This window comes from Sus scrofa, chromosome 4, assembly GCF_054392235.1.
Source record: "Sus scrofa isolate SSC_HxYL_T2T_F1_AM1 chromosome 4, Sscrofa_HxYL_maternal_Yorkshire_Landrace_v2.0, whole genome shotgun sequence".
Classification (NCBI taxonomy): Eukaryota; Metazoa; Chordata; class Mammalia; order Artiodactyla; family Suidae; genus Sus; species Sus scrofa.
In genome coordinates, this window is record NC_139386.1 from 106215676 (window position 1) to 106233821 (window position 18146).

The window sequence follows — 18146 nt, forward strand, 5'->3', positions numbered from 1 at the left end:
ACAAGAAAAAAACTGCAAAAAACACAAACACGTGGAGACTAAACAACCTGCTTCTAAACAACCAATGGATCACTGAAGAAATCAAAGAGGAAATTAAAAGATACCTGGCAGGAAATGACAATGAAGATACGACACTCCAACACCTATGGGATGAAGCAAAAGCCATTCTAAGCGGAACGTTTATAGCAACACAAGCCCACCTCAGGAAACAAGAACAAGCTCAAATCAACAAGCTATCTTTACATCTAAAGCAGCTCGAGAGAGAAGAACAGACAAGTCCTAAAGTTAGTAGAAGGAAAGAAATCATAAAGATCAGAGCAGAAATCAAATGAAATAGAAACAAAGAAAACCACAGAAAAGATCAATGAAACGAAAAGCTGGTTCTTTGAAAAGATCAACAAAATTGATAAACCCCTAGCCAGACTTAGCAAGCAAAAAAGAGAGGGGACTCAAATCAATAAAATTAGAAATGAAAAAGGAGAAGTAACAACGGACATCACAGAAATACAAAGGATCATAAGAGACTACGATACGCAACCATATGCCAATAAAATGGAAAACCTAGAAGAAATGGACAAATTCTTAGAAAAGTACCATCTTCCAAGACTAAACCAAGATGAAATAGAAAAGATGAATGGACCAATCGCAAGAACTGAAATTGAAACTGTGATTAAAAAACTTCCAACAAACAGAAGTCCAGCACCAGATGGCTTCACATCAAACTCTATCAAACATTTAGGGAAGAGCTACCACCTATCCTTATGAAACTATTGCAAAAAAACCACAGACGAAGGGATACTCCCAAACTCTTCCGATGAGGCCACCATCTCCCTGACACCAAAACCACACAAAGATACCACAAAAAAGAAAACTACAGGCCAATTTCACTGATGAACATCGATGCAAAAATCCTCACCAAAATCCTACCAAACCGCATCCAACAATACACTAAAAGGATTGTACATCATGATGAAAAGGGATTCATCCCAGGGATGCAAGGGTTCCTCAATATCCACAAATCCATCAGTGTGATACACCCCATTAACAAACTGAAGAATAAAAACCATATGATCCTCTCAATAGACGCAGAAAAAGCCTTGGACAAAACCCAACACCCATTTCTAATAAAAACCCTTCGGAAAGTGGGCATGGTGGGAATCTACCTCAACATCAGAAAGGTCATACGTGACAAACCCACAGCGAACATCATTCTTAATGGCGAAAAGCTGAAAGAATTCCTGCCAAGATCAGGAACAAGACAAGGATGTCTGCTCTCACCACTACTCTTCAACATAGTGTTACAAGTCCTAGCCACAGCAATCAGAGGGGTGAAAGAAATACAAGGAATCCAAATTGGAAAGGAAGACATAAAACTATCACTATTTGCCGAGGACATGATACATTACCTACAAAATCCTAAAGACTCTACCAGAAAACTGTTAGAGCTCATCCAGGAATTTGGCAAACTCGCAGGATACACAATTAATACACATAAATTGATGGCATTTCCATACACTAACAATGAAAGATCAGAAAGAGGAATTAGGGAAGCAATTCCATTTACCGTCGCATCCAAAGGAATAAAATACCCAGGAGTAAACCTACCTAAAGAGACAAAAGACCTGACCTGTACTCTGAAAACCATAAGACTCTGATGGAAGAAATCAAAGATGACACAAACAGATGGAAAGACATACCAGGCTCTTGCACTGGAAGAGTCAATATTATCAAAAATGACTATACAACCCAAGGCAATCTACAGAGTCAGTGCAATCCCTATCAAAGTTCCGAGGACATTTTTCACAGAACCCAAACAAAATATTTTCAAGTCTGTTTGTTTGGAAGCACAAAAGACCCAGAATAGCCAAAGACATCCTGAAAAAGAAAAATGGAACCAGAGGAATCAGGCTCCCGGACGTCAGACTATACCACAAAGCAACACTCATCAAAACTGTATGGTCCTGGCACAATGAGAGACACAGAGATCAGTGGAACAGGACAGAAAGTCCAGAATTAAACCCACGCACCTACAGCCACCTCATCTATGGCAAAGGAGGCAAGGATATACAATGGAGAAAGGACAGCCTGGTCAATAAATGCTGCTGGAAAACCTGGACAGACACTTGGAAAAGAATGAAGTTAAAACACTCCCTAACACCACACACAACAATAAACTCAGCATGGATGAAAGACCTAGGTATAAGACCAGACACTATAAACTTCTTTGAGGAAAACATAGGCCAAACACTCTCCGACATAAACAACAGCAACATCTTCTCAGATCCACCTCTTAGAGTAATGAGAATAAAGACAAAAAGAAGCTAATGGGACCTAATCAAACTTCAAAGTTTCTGCACAGCAAAGGAAAACCTAAACAACACGAAAAGACAACCCACAGAATGGGAGAAAATCTTGCAAGTGAATCGATTGACGAGGGATTAATCTCCAAAATTTAGAAACACCTTCTGCAGCTCCATACCAAAAAAACCAAACAACCCCATCCAAAAATGGGCAGAAGATCTAAACAGACAGTTCTCCAAAGAAGACATATAGATGGCTGAGAAACACGTGAAAAGATGTTCAACATCACTCATTGTTAGAGAAATGCAAATCAAAACCACGGTGAGGTACCACCTTACACCAGCCAGATGGCCATCATCAAAACGTCTACAAACAGTAAGTGCTGGAGATGGGGTGGAGAAAAAGGAACCCTAGTACACTCTTGGTGGGATTGAAAATTGGTGCAACCCCTGTGGAAAACAGTAGGGAGATGCCTCCGAAAACTAAAAATAGAACTACCATTTGATCCAGCAATCCCACTCCTGGGCATCTATCCAGAGAAAACCATGCCTCGAAAAGATACACGTACTCCAATGTAAACTGCAGCACTCTTTGCAATAGCCAAGACATGGAAACACCTGAAACGGCCATCAACAGAGGAGTGGACATGGAAAATGGGCTTTCCCCCACACAGCAACATCTGCCAAGGACTCACAGGTGTTTACTAAGCTTTGTAGTGATGTGTTGACATATGGCATATATGCTGAAGGGTATTTTTCATACCACTTCCAAGAAGTCACTGGCGTGTAGTTGATACTGCAGGGAAGCACCAACCCTGAGAGCAGGAGGATGGCATCTTTCGGTTTCCACCTTGTATCTGCGCTCACAGTGGGTGCTCTCCAAGGAAGGGTGAGATGAGAGGGATGGATGATGGCTGGAGAAGGCCTGTAGGGGCTCCTTCTTTCCTAAATCACTTCTGCCCTCAGGTCAGGAGGGGCCAGGATAAGGGGACCCTTCCATCTGAAGCTGAGACAATAATAACAGTCTTCCGTATTTTCACTTTGACAGGCTTTCCACACAATCTCCCTTAAACATTGGTCAGGGATTAGTTTTCCTTGGGCTGTGTTCAGAAGCTGGAGTTCAGACAGCAGTAAGACTGACCTGAGGAAATCAACGCTGTGGGAAGAAGAATACAAGTGGAGAGTTTCCACAAAATGTGGTGGTTCCTCTCTGCTAGACTGTTGTGGCAGCCAGAGGATGGGAGGGTAGCCTGAGGACATTTCTTCCTAGTGACACTGAACCACGGAGGGGAATCCCTGAGGACAGGGGTGCCTTCATCAGTCACCTCACGTCAGTGTCGTGGGGTAAGGAGAGTGGTGGGCAGACTCCTCTTTAATGAAGAGGATTTGCTACATCCCCAGAGGAAGCAGAGCATCTCTGACGGGACATCTGGACGGGAATGTAGTTGAAATGACTGGAGACCTGGAACCTCTTTTATGCAGGCAGTGAGCAAGTGTCCCGGGCAGCCTCCTCGGTGCTTGCCTCAGTACCAGGGGTCATCAATACAGGCTGCGTAAAAGAGTCATCCAACGTTCACGGAGCTCTCAGTCCAGGACAGGAGATCATGAGAAGGGAAGTCGGAGTGGATCCATTGGAGGAAGGGGCCCATGCTGCCTAGAAATGACCTCAGGATTGGTCCTGAGCCTGGTGACCCAACTCAGCTGGTGACCTGTCCTGGCCCCCAAACCCTGGTTCTCAGCCAGACTGCAGCCTCTCACGATACAAGAAACCCCTGGGAACCAGGCTGCCACAAAGAAGTCAATACCATCAAGGTCTGCCCAGGAAACTGCTAACATCTGTCTCGACTGTCGATGTCCTGGTCAGTGGAGACATGAAGACGCAAGTTTCATAAGCCTTAGATGTTCATCCTTGTCATGATGATCAGGGGTGATCAGCTTTCTCTCCGACAACTTAAATGACTCCCACAGTCAAATCCTCTCGCCTCTTTAAAAAGAATTTAAATATCAGCCATATTCCTAGAATTGTAGAACTTGGTCTTTTATCCTTAAATTTCAGATCCTTTTTCTAAAGTGAAAAAGGGGCAAAGCACCATTCAAGTTTGCAAGGAGGCCACACAAGGGTCTGGCAGTACAATCCCAGCTTTGAAGTGGTTGACGTGTCCTCAGTTCTCTTAGAAACAGAATGCCCTACCAACCCTTGGTTCACTCCTCTCTCCGATCATGTGCTATAAAATCCAACATCTCTGCTCATCTAGATAACTTGGAGTCTACATGTGTGGAGGTCCAGGGATGCATTTACGGAGCCCCTGGGGGTAGAGCACTGTGCTAACTGCCTTGGGTGGATACAAAGCGAGCACCCCCATTCCTTACTGAAGGAAGTTTAAAGAGGACTCCTCCCAGCTCAGCCTGCGTGTCTACAGGTAGAGCAACAGCAGCAGACACCAATGGGTTCCACTGGACGTGAGGGAAGACGAGGATGAGGAGCAACTCAGTGAGGCCCACAGGCCTTCCTTTCAGTTTCCCCTCCCCTGCCTGCATTGCAAACTCTCTCCAGGTGGTACACTGGAGCAACGGTGGGGCTCACCAGTCTGATTTTCATCTCTCAGGGATCACTCACTACCTTTATTGCCTGATGCCCAGTTTCCTGAAAAATCTTTGCTTCATCGATTTTTTCCAGTTTATGGCTGTTGTTTGGTTTTGTTGTTTCCCAGGGGGAGAATCAATCCAGCTTCTATTACTCTGTATTTGTGTGGCACCCCCTTTTAAAAATCACAACCGGAAAATCACTCTCGAGATCCTGAAAAGAGGTTCCTAAAAAATAAAGAACAAAGCCACAACCAGGGTGGAAAATGTCAAACAAGGAAAACCTTACAACTTGATCAATGAGGGTCAACTGAGCAACAGCCAAAATATATACACAGCTCCCACAACTCAAGACCAATAGAAAAACAACCCAATTCAAACTTGGCACAAGACCTCAACCGACATTCTTCCAGAGAGGACAAGCACATGGCCTCACAAGCACATGGAAAAAAGGCTCAACATCACTCATCATTAGGGCAAGGCAAATTAAAAGCACCAGAGGTATCAACTCACACCTGTCAGAATGGCTGTCAGCAGAAAGAACACAAAGAACAAATGCTGGCAAGGATGTGGAGAAAAGGGAACACTTTTACAACGCTGAAGTGAAGAGAAGTTGATGTAGCCACCGTGGCAATCATTTTTGCGGTTTCTACAAATACTACAAACTGAGCTACCAGAAGACCAGCAATTCTACTGGTGGGGAGGCATCCAAAATACACCAAAACCACCCTTTCACAAAGATACTCACATCCCAGGGCTCCTGGCAGCTTTATTTACAGTAGCCAAGTTATCAAAGCAACCTAAGTGTCCATCCACAGATGAATGGATAACAAACAGGAGGTATACATACACAATGGCATACTGCTCAGCCATAAAACACAATGACCTGTGCCATTGGCAACAGCATGGATGGACACAGGGGGTATTATGCTACATAACCTAACTCAGACAGACAAATACTGTGTGATATCAGTAATACGTGGAACTGAAAAATATCAACAACAAACTACTGCATATAAGAAAAAAGAATGAGACTCCCAGATACACAGAATCAACTAGTGGTTACCAGTGAGGAGAGGGAAGGGGGCGGGGGCAATACAGGGAGACAGATTAAGACCTAGAAACTATTATGTATAAAGTAAGGGACAAACATTTATTGTACGACATGGAGAATATATCCAATATTTTATAAGTATCAATGGAATATAGTTTTCAAATTGTGATTCTGTATATTGCAAATCTTTTTATCATTCTGTACATCGACTATACTTCAAAAATAAAAACTAAAAAACCACAAAACCCCACAAACCTTGTATTTTAAAAGCAACATACTAGTACTAAGGACATTTTTGGCATGACTCTAGGTTGGGGACTGCAGACCCCACAGCTCCCTTCCAAAAGGCTGAAAGGATATTCCTTTGTGGTCTGTGCTATAAACCGGTCCTTGATGACTCAACATGCCTCTTTAAAAGCAGGACACCCTTGGTTGTTTCTAGTCCCCAAAGGCTCCTGCAAAGGAAGGGAGAGCATGACCACAAAGTGGCCCAATTGGAAGGCCTGGCTTTTGTGCGATGGCTCTGAGGAAACACTGACCCCAAGCTCATGATCTGCCTGGGGAGCCAGGAAGAGACAGCAGATGTTTCAAATCCCTGGGCTCCAACCCAGGGACCCAAGGAGGGGCAACGACTCACAGACCTTCTCTCAGGAACCTCACTCTGTTGCTCCAAAACAGACCCCAGAAAGTTGACCCTCCCCAGGTTTTCACCTCTTCTGGGTACAAAATGCTCCTGCGCCTTAGTTGCTAAGAAGGGGACACAGCGCTAGATGGTACCTTGAGTGAGTTGGGAGCACTGCCCTGAGTATCACAGAAGAGAAAGTAAAGTAGGGGAAGCCAGGGGAGATACCAGGTACTTGCGTTCTCGTTGGGCTGGGAGAGGCCGTCACCTGGCCACACAGGTTCCCTGAGTCCCAGATCTCTGGTGGAGTTTCTGCAGGAGAGAGTGACTGGGGGACACTCCTTCCCACAGTAACATGGGGACTGGGACTGAGCTGAAAGAAAGTGGCCTTGGTGGGTTGATTAGGGCCTTGAACTACTGAAACCCTGATGGGTGACAATTCAGTCTGGCGCATGAAAGGAATATAGCTTCCCCCTACCCCGCCAAAGCCACTAAGAAGGGGAACAAGAAGGTTTCCCTTCTCAGAAAATGCATCTACGAAATGCCCCCCAAGAGTTTACCCAAACTACTGAATATATCCAAATGGTCTGAGATTGACCATGAGTTGTCGGGGAGAAGCACAAACACAGTCCTCCTCTACCACAAACTGTGCATTCGACTCTACACCCTGTGGAGAAATCCCAGGGTTCAGTGCATCTAGAGGGGGATGGATAAGCCTCATTGGGGGAACATCCCTTTCCTGTCCATGGGATAGCCCCCTCCTCTGTACCATCCTCAGGCAAGGTCCAAAGAAGGAAGAAATCCTGTGAGGGAGAACAGAGCACAGCTGTGAGAGAACTCTACTATCCTCTGAGGCAACCCATACATCTCAACTCTTCTAAGAAGTAATAGCCTTAATTAAAAAAAAAAAAAAACACTGTGAAATCAAAGTGTTGGTGGCATCCTGTAATTGGGGAGCTGCTACTGAACGTTGCCGTGCACCCACCTGGAGGCTGACCAGTGGATGATTCCCATGCTTGTGCCCTCAGCCTCTGGCCGCCTGGCAGTTCCCCGGAATCCAGATGAAGAGTCAGCTAAGCCAAGGTGGACTGGGCGCGCCAGAAAGTGCACAGAGACCAGGGCCATGTGGTGACCGGGGGTGGAAACCCCGGCACAGCCTGACCCGGTGACTCTCCAGGAGGACGACATTCCACATATGCCCCCCTGTGTGCACAGAGCAGAGGACAGTGAGGACAGGCCCTGAGAGCTCCAGGACAGGGTCGCTGCCCCAACCATAAACGCAGCTCAGGAGGCTCTGGGAAATGCTGACAACCACAAGCCTGAAAATGAGTTCAAGCAGGACTAGAACTTCCAAGTGCCATGGGGGCTTGGACACCAGCCTTCACCAATGAACAGTCAGGCTCCCTACTGGACCCACAGAGCAGGATGACACGATCTTATGCTGCTGCCAGGCTCTGAGAACCCGCCGCCCAGCCCCTCCCTCCTCTGCTGAAAACTCATCCAGACCCCACACACTGGACACGCTCAGGCTGGACGCTGGGGCCCTGTGGGCACCGACCCCAGTGAGGGACACCCCATTCCCCCCCCACCGCGCCCCCACCAGGGGCCCATGGCCCTGGCCGCCTGCTCCTCGCCTCCCAGGAAGCCCCTGCTCTGCGGGCCGCCCAGCCTCTGGGCCTGAACGCAGCCATTTGCCCCTCTGCCCTGCGCATCTCCCTTTGGCTTCACCCAACTCAGCAAGGGACGCTGTCCAAGGCCTTCAAAGCGGGCCCCTGAACCCTAGAAGCCTCCTGCCCCTGGAAACATCTAGAAGGCACCCCGTGCCACCACACACTGAGCTCCCCACCCAGACCCAGCGGCCGCCTCCGTCTTGGGCACCCGGGTGGGCGAGGACCTGCTGAACCCGGAAAGCTGAACAGGAGGAGGACGCTGAGGGAGGGAAAAGCCCAGAAGAAACTCAGTCCCCTGCTCACACCCCGCAGGGCGCCAGCCGCCTGGGTGCTCGCGCTGCCACCTGTGGGCACACGGAGGCCGCTTCGGTTCCAAATCTGTGTCACCCAGGGAAGCCCTCAGTGCCCTGCCCCTCGACCCTTGGCCCCGCGGTCCCAGGGAGAAGACATCCCGGGAAGTCCCAAGGGCGCTTCTCCGGATGCTCAGAGCTGCCAGGGCAGCGCCATGAGGGACACTTACAAAGAGGACAGGAACTTGGTTTTCTGGCAGGAAAAGCTCCTTCAGCGCAGAACACTCGACAGACGCCGGCAGAGGAGGTGGACTTGCGGGAGGCCCGAAAGCGCTGCCCTGTCGCTGACCCCAAACGGATTTCATCGCCTCCGTGAGGAGGTACAAACCAAAGGGAGGCCGCGGGCAGGCGAGTCGGGGCCTCCTGACGTCGCGGGCGGCTGAGGAAGCCCGCGGCGGGCGGGCGGCTGAGGAAGCGCGCGGCGGGCGGGCGGCTGAGGAAGCACGCCTGGCGGGAGGCGGGGCCTGCGCCCGCGGGGCTGCGCGCGGCCTGGCTCAGCGGCGGGAGGGGCGACCCCTGGCGGTGCGCTCGTGTCATGCTGCGCCCTCTGGACTCTGAATGCAGGGGTCCGAGGGCGACTCTGCGTGGGACCTGGCCCTTTGGGCGGCGTCTTTTACAGCGCAGCGTGGCCTCAGTCCCCAAGGCGAACTGACACCTGAGAGAGGCAGGCTGCGTGGGCAAGGGCATCCCCAGGCTCCAGGTCCTGTCTGGAGTCGGGGTCCCAGACCCCAGCCTCCTGGATGAGCCAGGAAGACTGAGGGGACCAGGGAGGCAGGGTGGGCGGGGGAAGCTCGCGGCTTCCAGGCTGGACCCAGGCAGCTCTGCTGGTCGCTGTCCTGGAACCGGCCTGGGCTGCAGCAGTGGAGCCAGTGCCACCTGTAGTCAGGTCCCCCTGTGTCCCAGGGCTTAACAGCAGAGACTGAACCAAAAGGGGGTTTCACCAGGACTCTAGTACTTGCAAGGTTGTCCCTGTGAGTAAATGGTCATGTGAGGGGCTGAGATAGTCCTGCTGAGGCTGGATGACTGCCTACAGCTTCTGGTTGGCCCGTCCAGACTACTTTTGTTTGTTGGTCGGTTGGTTTTGGTTTTCTTTGGAGGGCCACTTATGGAACTTCCCATGCTGGGAGTCAAATTGTGGTAACAGCTGCCATCATACTCCACAGCCACATCATCACCAGATCCCAGCCACCTCTGCCACCTACACCTCAACTCACCAGCACCCAGGAACATCAGCCCACTGAGTGGAGCCAGGGAGTGAACCTGAATCCTTTGGATACCACTTGTGTTCATTACTGCTGAATCACAATGGGAACTCCTACATTAAAGAAAAAATCACTATGAAATTAAATTGTTAAATACAGGCCTCTAGACTTTGAAAACATCGTGTAACAAGGGAACATGCTTGTCTCTTTTGCGAAACAACCAGATGGGCAAGAGCTATACCTGTGGTAAAGCAACTAAAACACAAGCGTGTCCCTGTTCCCCAAGACACTGTCAAAGCCCCAAACTGCTCTCCTCTATTGTGTTGTTAGTGGCATTGTTGGTATCTCTTTAGGCTTTTGTCCCTGTAATGTGGGAAAAGGCAAAGGAGACTGTGGGATACTGTGTTCCCCTTACTCCCAGTGTCCTTAACAACAGAAAAGCGGGTATCAGAGAAACCCGATTCAGAAGGCATGTAAACTTCCATAACAAGCCTGTTGTTCTGAACGTGAATGGTGCATGCTTGGGAATATATGTCAATACACGAGTCCATACAATTATGAAAATGTGTTTCCTAGCTCCTTCCACGGGAAAGGCCTAGAGAGAAACCAATTCCAATGAGTAGCTCTAGGTTCCACAAGTTGATCTGGGAATCGTGTTTTGCACGAAAGGAACCCAGAGCATCTTTGAGAAATGACTGAGTCCAAGTCAGGGGCAGGAAATACTCAAGAGGGCACAGGAGCACCTTGTTACACTGCTATCAGGAAAGGGCTCAAAGACTGTTAGGATCTTATCCAAAGGGTGAAGGAACCAGCTGAGAGTCACATTCACCGATGAAAGGGAGGATGATTGGAGTATCGGTAAGGAAGATAGGGCAATGGATTGGAATACTTCCGTGTGTGTCCAACTTTGAGTTCCTAGTCACACAGGGGAAGATACAGAAATAAAAGAAGCTAATTGGTGACCAGAGAAGGGGCTTGGCAGTTGGCTCATTAAGCTGCCGACTTCTTTACAGATGGTCCCCCTACGTAACTCAAGAGTGTTTAGGATTTCGGGAAGTTTCTCTTTAGGCAAGTGTTCCAGGTGAGACTGTAGCACCATGGAATGTCACCATTTTGCTCCACATCATCAGTTGCTGGATCCAGGCCCTGATGTCAAAGGGCTGCAAATATCACAGAAAAACCCCCAGGACCCGACGTGCCTCCTGATCAGAGAGCACACACCCCGTTTGAGAGAGTCTCGCCAGTGTATCAAACATGAATGTCATCATCTCTACATCTGCCAGGTGCAAAACAGTGGCCATTAGACTCATGTGGCTATGGCATACGCAGAATGGGGCTAGTAGGTCTCAGGAACTGGCTCTTAAGTGTATGTGATTGATGATTCCTGTCAGTGTAACCTGAAAAACTGAAGACAGGTGAAATATTTTCCTACTAAACAGAACTTTAAAACTTTGGTAGAATATTTCGTGTGTAGTACTAATTTGCTATGTGGAAGAGCATATTTGTAGTATTGTGGGTTGATAGGTTTTGGTTTTAAGCATGGCTACAAGAAAATTTTAAGGTACCTACATGGCTGGCAGTTTTTTCTATTATAACACTGCTGTACATTCTGCCACCAGAGATGAAGTATGGAGGACAGAAGTATTTTTTTTCTGTATACTCAGGTACACAGTTTAGACTGTGGGAAAGATACAGAACCAAAACGCAGTATCTTCACGAAATGAATGACCAAAAAAAAGGAGGAGGACAGGAGGAAACCAAGAAGAATTTGACTGAGAGGGAGTGAGGATGAGAGAGAAAGGAAGGAGAGAAGGAAGGATGGGAGGGAGGGAAGGGGGAGGGACAGAGGTAGGAAGGAGCAGAGGGGCAGCATATGTATATATGGGTGTGTAAGTAACTTCAACACAGATCCACCTGATTACTTTGTGGGTTGTATTTGGATCCCAGGAAAAGAAACTAACTTAAAACAATAATGGAAGGAGTTTCCATTTTGGCACTAGGGGAACAAATTCAACCAGTAGGCATGAGGATGGGGGTTCGCTCCCTGGCCCTGTTCAGTGGGTCTGGGATCCAGCATTGCCATGAGCTGTGGTGTAGGTCACAGATGTGGCTGGGGTCCCGCATTACTGTGGCTGTGGTGTAGGCTGGCAGCTGTAGTTCTGGTTGGACCCCAAGCCTGGGAAAATACATATGCCACACATGCAGCTCCAAAAAAAAAATAAATAAAAAGGAAGAAAAAAAATAGATACAATGTTTGTAGGATAACTGATAATTTAATTTTTATTATAATATTTTTATTTTAGGAAAAATTTGAAAAATATAGAAACCACAGTGAAATTCAAGAAAGCTTTTCATGAAATGAAAGGGTAGGGACTGCATATTCCACAGCACAATGCCAGCAATACAAGTCTACAGAATGACTAAATCAGAAAGTTTCCAACATACAAACAAATATGGTAATGGACACATATCAGGAATCATCGATCGGGGATTGATAAGGCATGGCAACTTGTCGGAGAAACAGCATCACAGAAGAAGAAAGTTCATGGCCTCTAATTCATACACCACTAAGCAAATGACTGATCAGAGAGAGAAAAACAGGTCTTTCCAATGGACAGATCTCACAGGGCCCTCCAGAACAAAGCGTCCAATGCTCGAATGACAAGAGTGGTGGCAGGCAGTGTGGACACTCTCAGCCTCCTGCGGGGCTGTGCTAGGAAGCACACAGCAGGCACTAGGTGGTGCTCTTGGCGAAAGCTTTCCCCTGAATTGCATCAGGAGGAAATCATCAGACAACTGAAGGATGCAGACTTGTGAGCCAGACTTGTGAGCAGACTTGTCCTCTGCAAACCAGTCAATGTCCCCACAGTCAAAGACAATCACAAAAGGTGAGGAGACGTTTGGGGTTCAAAAGGACTCAAGAATTATAGTCACATAAACTTCTTAGTCCTTCGGAACCCCAAATCTCTCTTCTCCTCTTGGTTGTCTTCTTTGTGGAGACATGGACTGTTTGAAGACAGACAGGCCAGGTGTCTGGGCCACTGGCCTACATTCTGCAGCTGTCTGATAACTACCTCATGAAGACACTCAGGCGGAACACTTTCGGCAAGAACACTGCACAGTTAAGGGCGTCTGCTCCGACCACAGCCCGTGTGCTGACAAAGAATGTCCAGGTGGACATGGGGCCTTCTGCCAGCGGCTCCTGATGCCTGTGTGAGGAGGATGAATGTGGACAGGAGCAAGGGTGAAGGTCGCTCCAAACTGCAGTCCATCTGGGCCCTGGTCTCCTCATCGACTGATCACACCCAAGACTGGGAGGAGGCCGAGGACTGCGATTTCTCTCATGAGATCAGTCTTTTGGAGTAAAAACGGTGGGTGGAGGAGGTGATGGTTGAGATGCTGATTCTCAGGAGACGATCCCTCCAGTGTTCCTTTGGGGCTTCAACTTGATTGGCTGTTGTAGGTCTTTCTCATCAGGTGGAAAAGGAATCTTTTCTGCTGTGGTTTCTTGGGGTTGGGCAATAACTCTTCTTCGTTCTGGAAGTAACAGATACCTGTGAAACACAGAGAGAGGAGAGGAGGTGAGAGAGGACAGAAGAAAAATCAGTGAGAGTCTTTGCAGGGTCCTGCTGAGAGCTGAGCCTGCAGGGATGGCCACATGGTGACTGAGGCCAGGAGCAGGCTGGGCTCCTGCTGACACGAGGAGCTGAAGGCAGAGCCACAGGCTGGCTGGAGGGGAACGTGAGAGCCATGCCTTAGAAGTTCATCCAGCCTCTGGGGCAGAATCTAGGGACCCCTGTCCTCACCCCACCACTGCTTGCTGATAACCCAGCTCAGACCTGCTGCGGAGCCTTAGCCAGGTGCCCCCACCCAGTCCTCCGCAGCCACTGCACTCTTGAGGCCCCTTCCTCTGCACTGAAGGATGGCCTTCTCACCGTTCCAGGGATGGATGTGCTTAGCATCCCTCTCACACATTCCGAAACAAATTGCGCTCCAGAGCAGAGGGTCCTTGGTAGAGAAACACACCCTGTCCTACCTCTATGCCCCTGTCCTCTGAGGAGGAGAGGCAGCTACAGGGAGCGCCCTGCAATGGGAGACCCACTGGGGCTTCAGAATGTCTCCGATTCTCCTTCCACCTTTCATAGATGAGGACCTATGCTGCCAAGGAGCTGAGGAGTAGCTGAGCTCAGGTGGCCTGTTATGGACAACACGGACCCTAGAAGCCAGGCCACAGGCCCTTCCCACCCATTTGGAGGAAGAGAGAGGAAAGGCTCCCATCCGGAGAGGTCTACAGGCACTAGGGGCGGTTTGGTCAACCTCCTGGACAGGAAGAAGTCTTTACAGAGAAGCGCTGCTTCAGCAGAGCTACAGAAAGAAGGGAGTTTCTCTGAGCTTCTATGTCATGTTCTTTTGTGTACTGTATCTGGTACTCTAAACACTGTGAGAAACTTGGATCCAAACACAGAGCTTGTATATCCAGCGCATCTATCTGCCTCTTTCTCTTTTCTCTTTTCCAAGCTGCACAAATAGTTCTGTGGAGAGAAGGCTAAGTCCATCACTGGCTGATATTCTGCTTTTCTATAAAGAAGTCACAAGTGGACCCTGCCATCCTGGTTACTGACATCCTACCAGATCCGTCGTGCTTTGAATCCTTAAATGTTTATTCACAGAGCTTTAAAAAACCCTGCTAAGCAAACCTCACCTGAAGGGAGAATTTCAATGGCTTGGTGTGCGCACCCATGTTAGATCCAGGCTCACCCAGTTTCTATCTGGAATTACATGATTTAGAGTTACTTACTAGGGCTAGACTACTTCACACCACTCCTTTTGCTTCTTTCCATCCCTTCCACCGAGAACTTCTTTCTCCCTGGCCCCACAGAGTTTCCGGTCATCCTTCTGACACTCTCATGGAAACCATCTGCCTTCTCAATTGGGTTTGTCTGAAGCAAGGTTCATCCTGTATTCTTTGTCTCTCCCTGAGTCGTCATAAGCTTGGTCCAAAGTTCATTCACTACAACGCTCTCCTAGATTCCCTGGTCTCAGATGCCCACTCAGGTCATGTTCTGGAATTTTACTGCACGTGTGGCAGGAGCAGGTGAGTCAAAGGGCAGGAGGTCTGAATGCCTGCTCCCCTCATGTCCTGAGCACTGTGATGACCGGGTGTCTACATCTTGGTTTGGCCAGCGTGCCAGGAGGGCGCCATCTACTGTCCTGCACCGAATGCCAGCTCCAGTGTGTCCCTCACAGGACTGCCCACCTGGCACTGAGGGGACCTGACTCCAGCCTGCCTAGCATTCCCACCTATGACGCGGTTCTTATGCAACTTTTGTAAGCAGGACCCTTTTTCTCACTTTCAGCCCTTCCTCATGCAAAAAGTTGAGCATGAAGGGTTTTCCTAGGTCCACGTTGCCAAAGGAAAGCCACATGCAAGTGAGTCGTTAAGACCGTGGTCCTGGATGCAAGAGGCAGTGGAGTTGGAGGGGGAGGGAAAGGAAGCTGAGGAAGCCAATTGTGTGTGTGATTTCCCGCAAAGCACCATGTATTCAGCAGCCTTAGAGATGCTGTTGGGATGAAAAGACCACAGGATCAGGCTTTCCTGGGGCTAAAAGTAGGACAGAGGGAACATCAGGCGAGCAGTCGCAGGGGCACGGCAGAGTCAGATGCAAACAAAAGACTGAGAGGCAAGGACCTGGCAGGGTGGCAGCCCCTGGAAAGCAGGAAAGACCACGCAGAGGGAGCCAGAGCTGTGGAGTCCACAAAGGAGGAAGCGAAAACCTAGTGGGAGACTGAGCTGTGGTGCATAAGGAGAAAGGGCATGGAGGAGCCTGAGAGGTGATTACCTCGGTAGCCTAAGCAAGGAGGCCAGGGAATCTGCAGGCCAGTCTCCACTTGCTGAACTGCAGTTTTCTTTGGATAATCTTCTCTTTCAGGAAACTTAAGGCATGAAGGCGGTGACACACGTGACACTCCTGCCTGCTGGCAGCTGAGCCCTCACCCTCCAGCTTGGGAGGGGTCTTCATTCCGATGGAAGCATCCAGACCCAGCTCTGAAGAGAAAACCACAGCCAACAGGATCCATCGTTACTCATGATCTTCCTGTGACTCCCTCCTCCACCCCCAGGGACCTCCGGTAAAGACAGTGTCCAGGGACATGAAGGGCCATCGGGAAGTGCGTGGTGAGGGAAGCCACTGGAGACATTTGGTACTTCTTTCCTTCTGTTGATACTCCTGATACTAGTGAGACTACCATGAGGCAGACATGCTCCCAAATGCCCAAAAGGTGTCGAGAACAATAACGTTGAGAAAAACAAAACGTTCCCAGGGAGAAAAGACCAAGACAAGGAAACCATGCCACACGCGGGTTGTACTTATTTGGCGGGATGAGAGTGTAGAGACCAAGCAAAGTCACAGGTGAAGGAAAAGCTCAGGACAGAAAAGCCCTGGGGAAGGCTAAACCTGGAAACAATGTTAAATGTGCATCAATACATATCATAGGGCATATGTATATAGATACACACACCCACATACACACACACCCCGTACACATATTGTTTAGACACACTCAGTCCCCACGAGGTATAGAAGGTGTGCTGATCAATGAAAACATCCACAAAGTGTGCATGGACATTAAACCAATGAGGCTGCTGATGGTTCATTCTAACAGCCTCCTGATGAGCTGAATTTGAAACAAAGAACGGAAACAAGAAGAAGGAGAGAGAGAAGGTCTGGTGGGTAGCATGAACTATGACATATGGGGGAGGAATCAAGGAGTATGAAAGTCAAGGGCATGGAAAGTATGCATTGTTGCAAAATCTTCTGTGAAGCCGGGACTGATGCTCAGGCCTCCGAGGAAAGTGAGCAGGAGAAAGAGTGACTCAGCCAGAGAGCTTGGGACTTGGCTGGGAATGTGGGAGGCCAAGGCCAAGAAAAAGAGAGGCAGGAGTGAAGAGAAGACAACTAGCTACCCCAGGACCTAATGGCACCTGTCAGGGCTACGCTTCCCCACACTCCCTGAGCACTTTCGAGGAGCCTCTCCAGGCTGCTCCGTGCTGCTCCTTCTCATCTCACCTCCACCTGAGAACCCGGGTCCCTCCTCATTCTCAGGTGAGGCCAACGCCTAAGGGACAAGCCGCCGGCACCCGAGGCTCCAGCTGGAGAGGTTGAGACTCCTGGAGGGTAAGGGTGGCACATGCCCATCGACATGGAGGTGAGGGGTTGAAAAAATCAGATTGAGGAACGTTAAAAAATCCGAGAAGTGAATCCTGATGAGAAAAAAACTGACAGCTATGGATAAGAGTAAAGAGGTTGAGATAAATGAGGTGTTATCAAACAGACCGACTGGTACACTTCCCGATGAAGGTGGCTCTTTATTTTCAAAAGAGGGGGAAAAACACACAACTCTGTCGCCCATCTCCTTGGCCTGAACTCCCTATTCCCCTCTTCTCTCTTACCTCGGAAGAGTGGCCCTTGGTTCCCAGTATCAGTGTTGGCAGTAAAGCCCTGGATGTTGGAGGAAAGGCGGAGCCTGGCTTTGCCATCACCACGATCTAAATGCTGGCTGAGGGGCAGCTGCAGATCATTGGCCACCTGGGTGCTTGTCTGCAGCTGAGCTTGTGAACTTTGCATCTCTGGCCTTCCAAAACTCAAAGGCACTTTGTGACAATCCCCCCAGGTGTCACCTGAAAAGAATAACAGGTTCAGTAGCACCCATCCAAGGTTTCCTTCGCTAAGCCCTCCATGAACACCCATTTGTGATGACCCAGCCTAACAGAGAATCCACACAGTGACCCAGACAACACAGGCAGCCATCATGTACGGGAAGGAGATGCCATCTTTATGGCTATGCCTGGGGATGCGGAGAGGCCAGGGGCCAGGCTGTGATGTCCCTGAGACAATAAGCTGCCCACATGACCCGAGAGGGTTTGATTTGCAATAAAGTCACACCTATTATTCTCTGACTCATACCTCAGTCCCTCAGCCTAATGAGAAGGCCTGAGGGAGAAAGAGTTGTTGGTGTCTGCCCACAAGACTAAAAGACCAGGGGAAGAAGTATGGCCTTGAGCCTGCGGGTACTGGTAGAAAAGGGAGTTGGACAACGATAGGACATGGACAAAGCGAAGAGAACACCCCAATTCTGGAGCCTTCTCAACGTCCTTCTTCATAAGTGTTGGCGGCTCTTCTGCCTCCCCACACATGTATGTTCTGTTCCCACATGGGGTCGGCTAAGGGCCAAGGTCCTAGCAAGTATAAATAGTGTAGTACAGGCCGGAGTCCTGATACGAGCTAAGGCACAGAAGGGTTGCAGAACCAGAATTTGTGTCTCTTCAGGGAAGTCATGCGGTGCACAGTCCTGAGACCACACACCC

The 18146-nt window shown here is 49.1% G+C and overlaps 2 protein-coding genes across 19 annotated transcripts in view; both read right to left on the bottom strand.

Moving 5' to 3' along the window:
• The window catches only part of LOC102164472 (NBPF family member NBPF6-like), a 41594-nt gene extending 32580 nt beyond the window's left edge, over positions 1-9014 (bottom strand). For all 12 annotated transcript variants that reach the window (XM_085023372.1, XM_085023368.1, XM_085023370.1 and 9 more), the window contains exons 1-2: positions 8750-9014; positions 7545-7762 (exon numbers count right to left, since the gene is read on the bottom strand). The gene's annotated coding sequence lies outside the window, so the exon portion shown is untranslated. The remainder of the gene's footprint in view (positions 1-7544; positions 7763-8749) is intronic.
• Positions 9015-12034: 3020 nt separating this feature from the next.
• Positions 12035-18146, bottom strand: part of LOC146404158 (NBPF family member NBPF6-like) — a 41823-nt gene continuing 35711 nt past the window's right edge. For all 7 annotated transcript variants that reach the window (XM_085023379.1, XM_085023382.1, XM_085023380.1 and 4 more), the window contains 3 exons: positions 17232-17459; positions 15622-15827; positions 12035-13335 (listed from right to left, as the gene is read on the bottom strand). In XM_085023379.1, the coding sequence (XP_084879505.1) occupies positions 15631-15827; positions 17232-17459 (425 nt within the window). In that variant the 3' untranslated portion in view covers positions 12035-13335; positions 15622-15630. The remainder of the gene's footprint in view (positions 13336-15621; positions 15828-17231; positions 17460-18146) is intronic.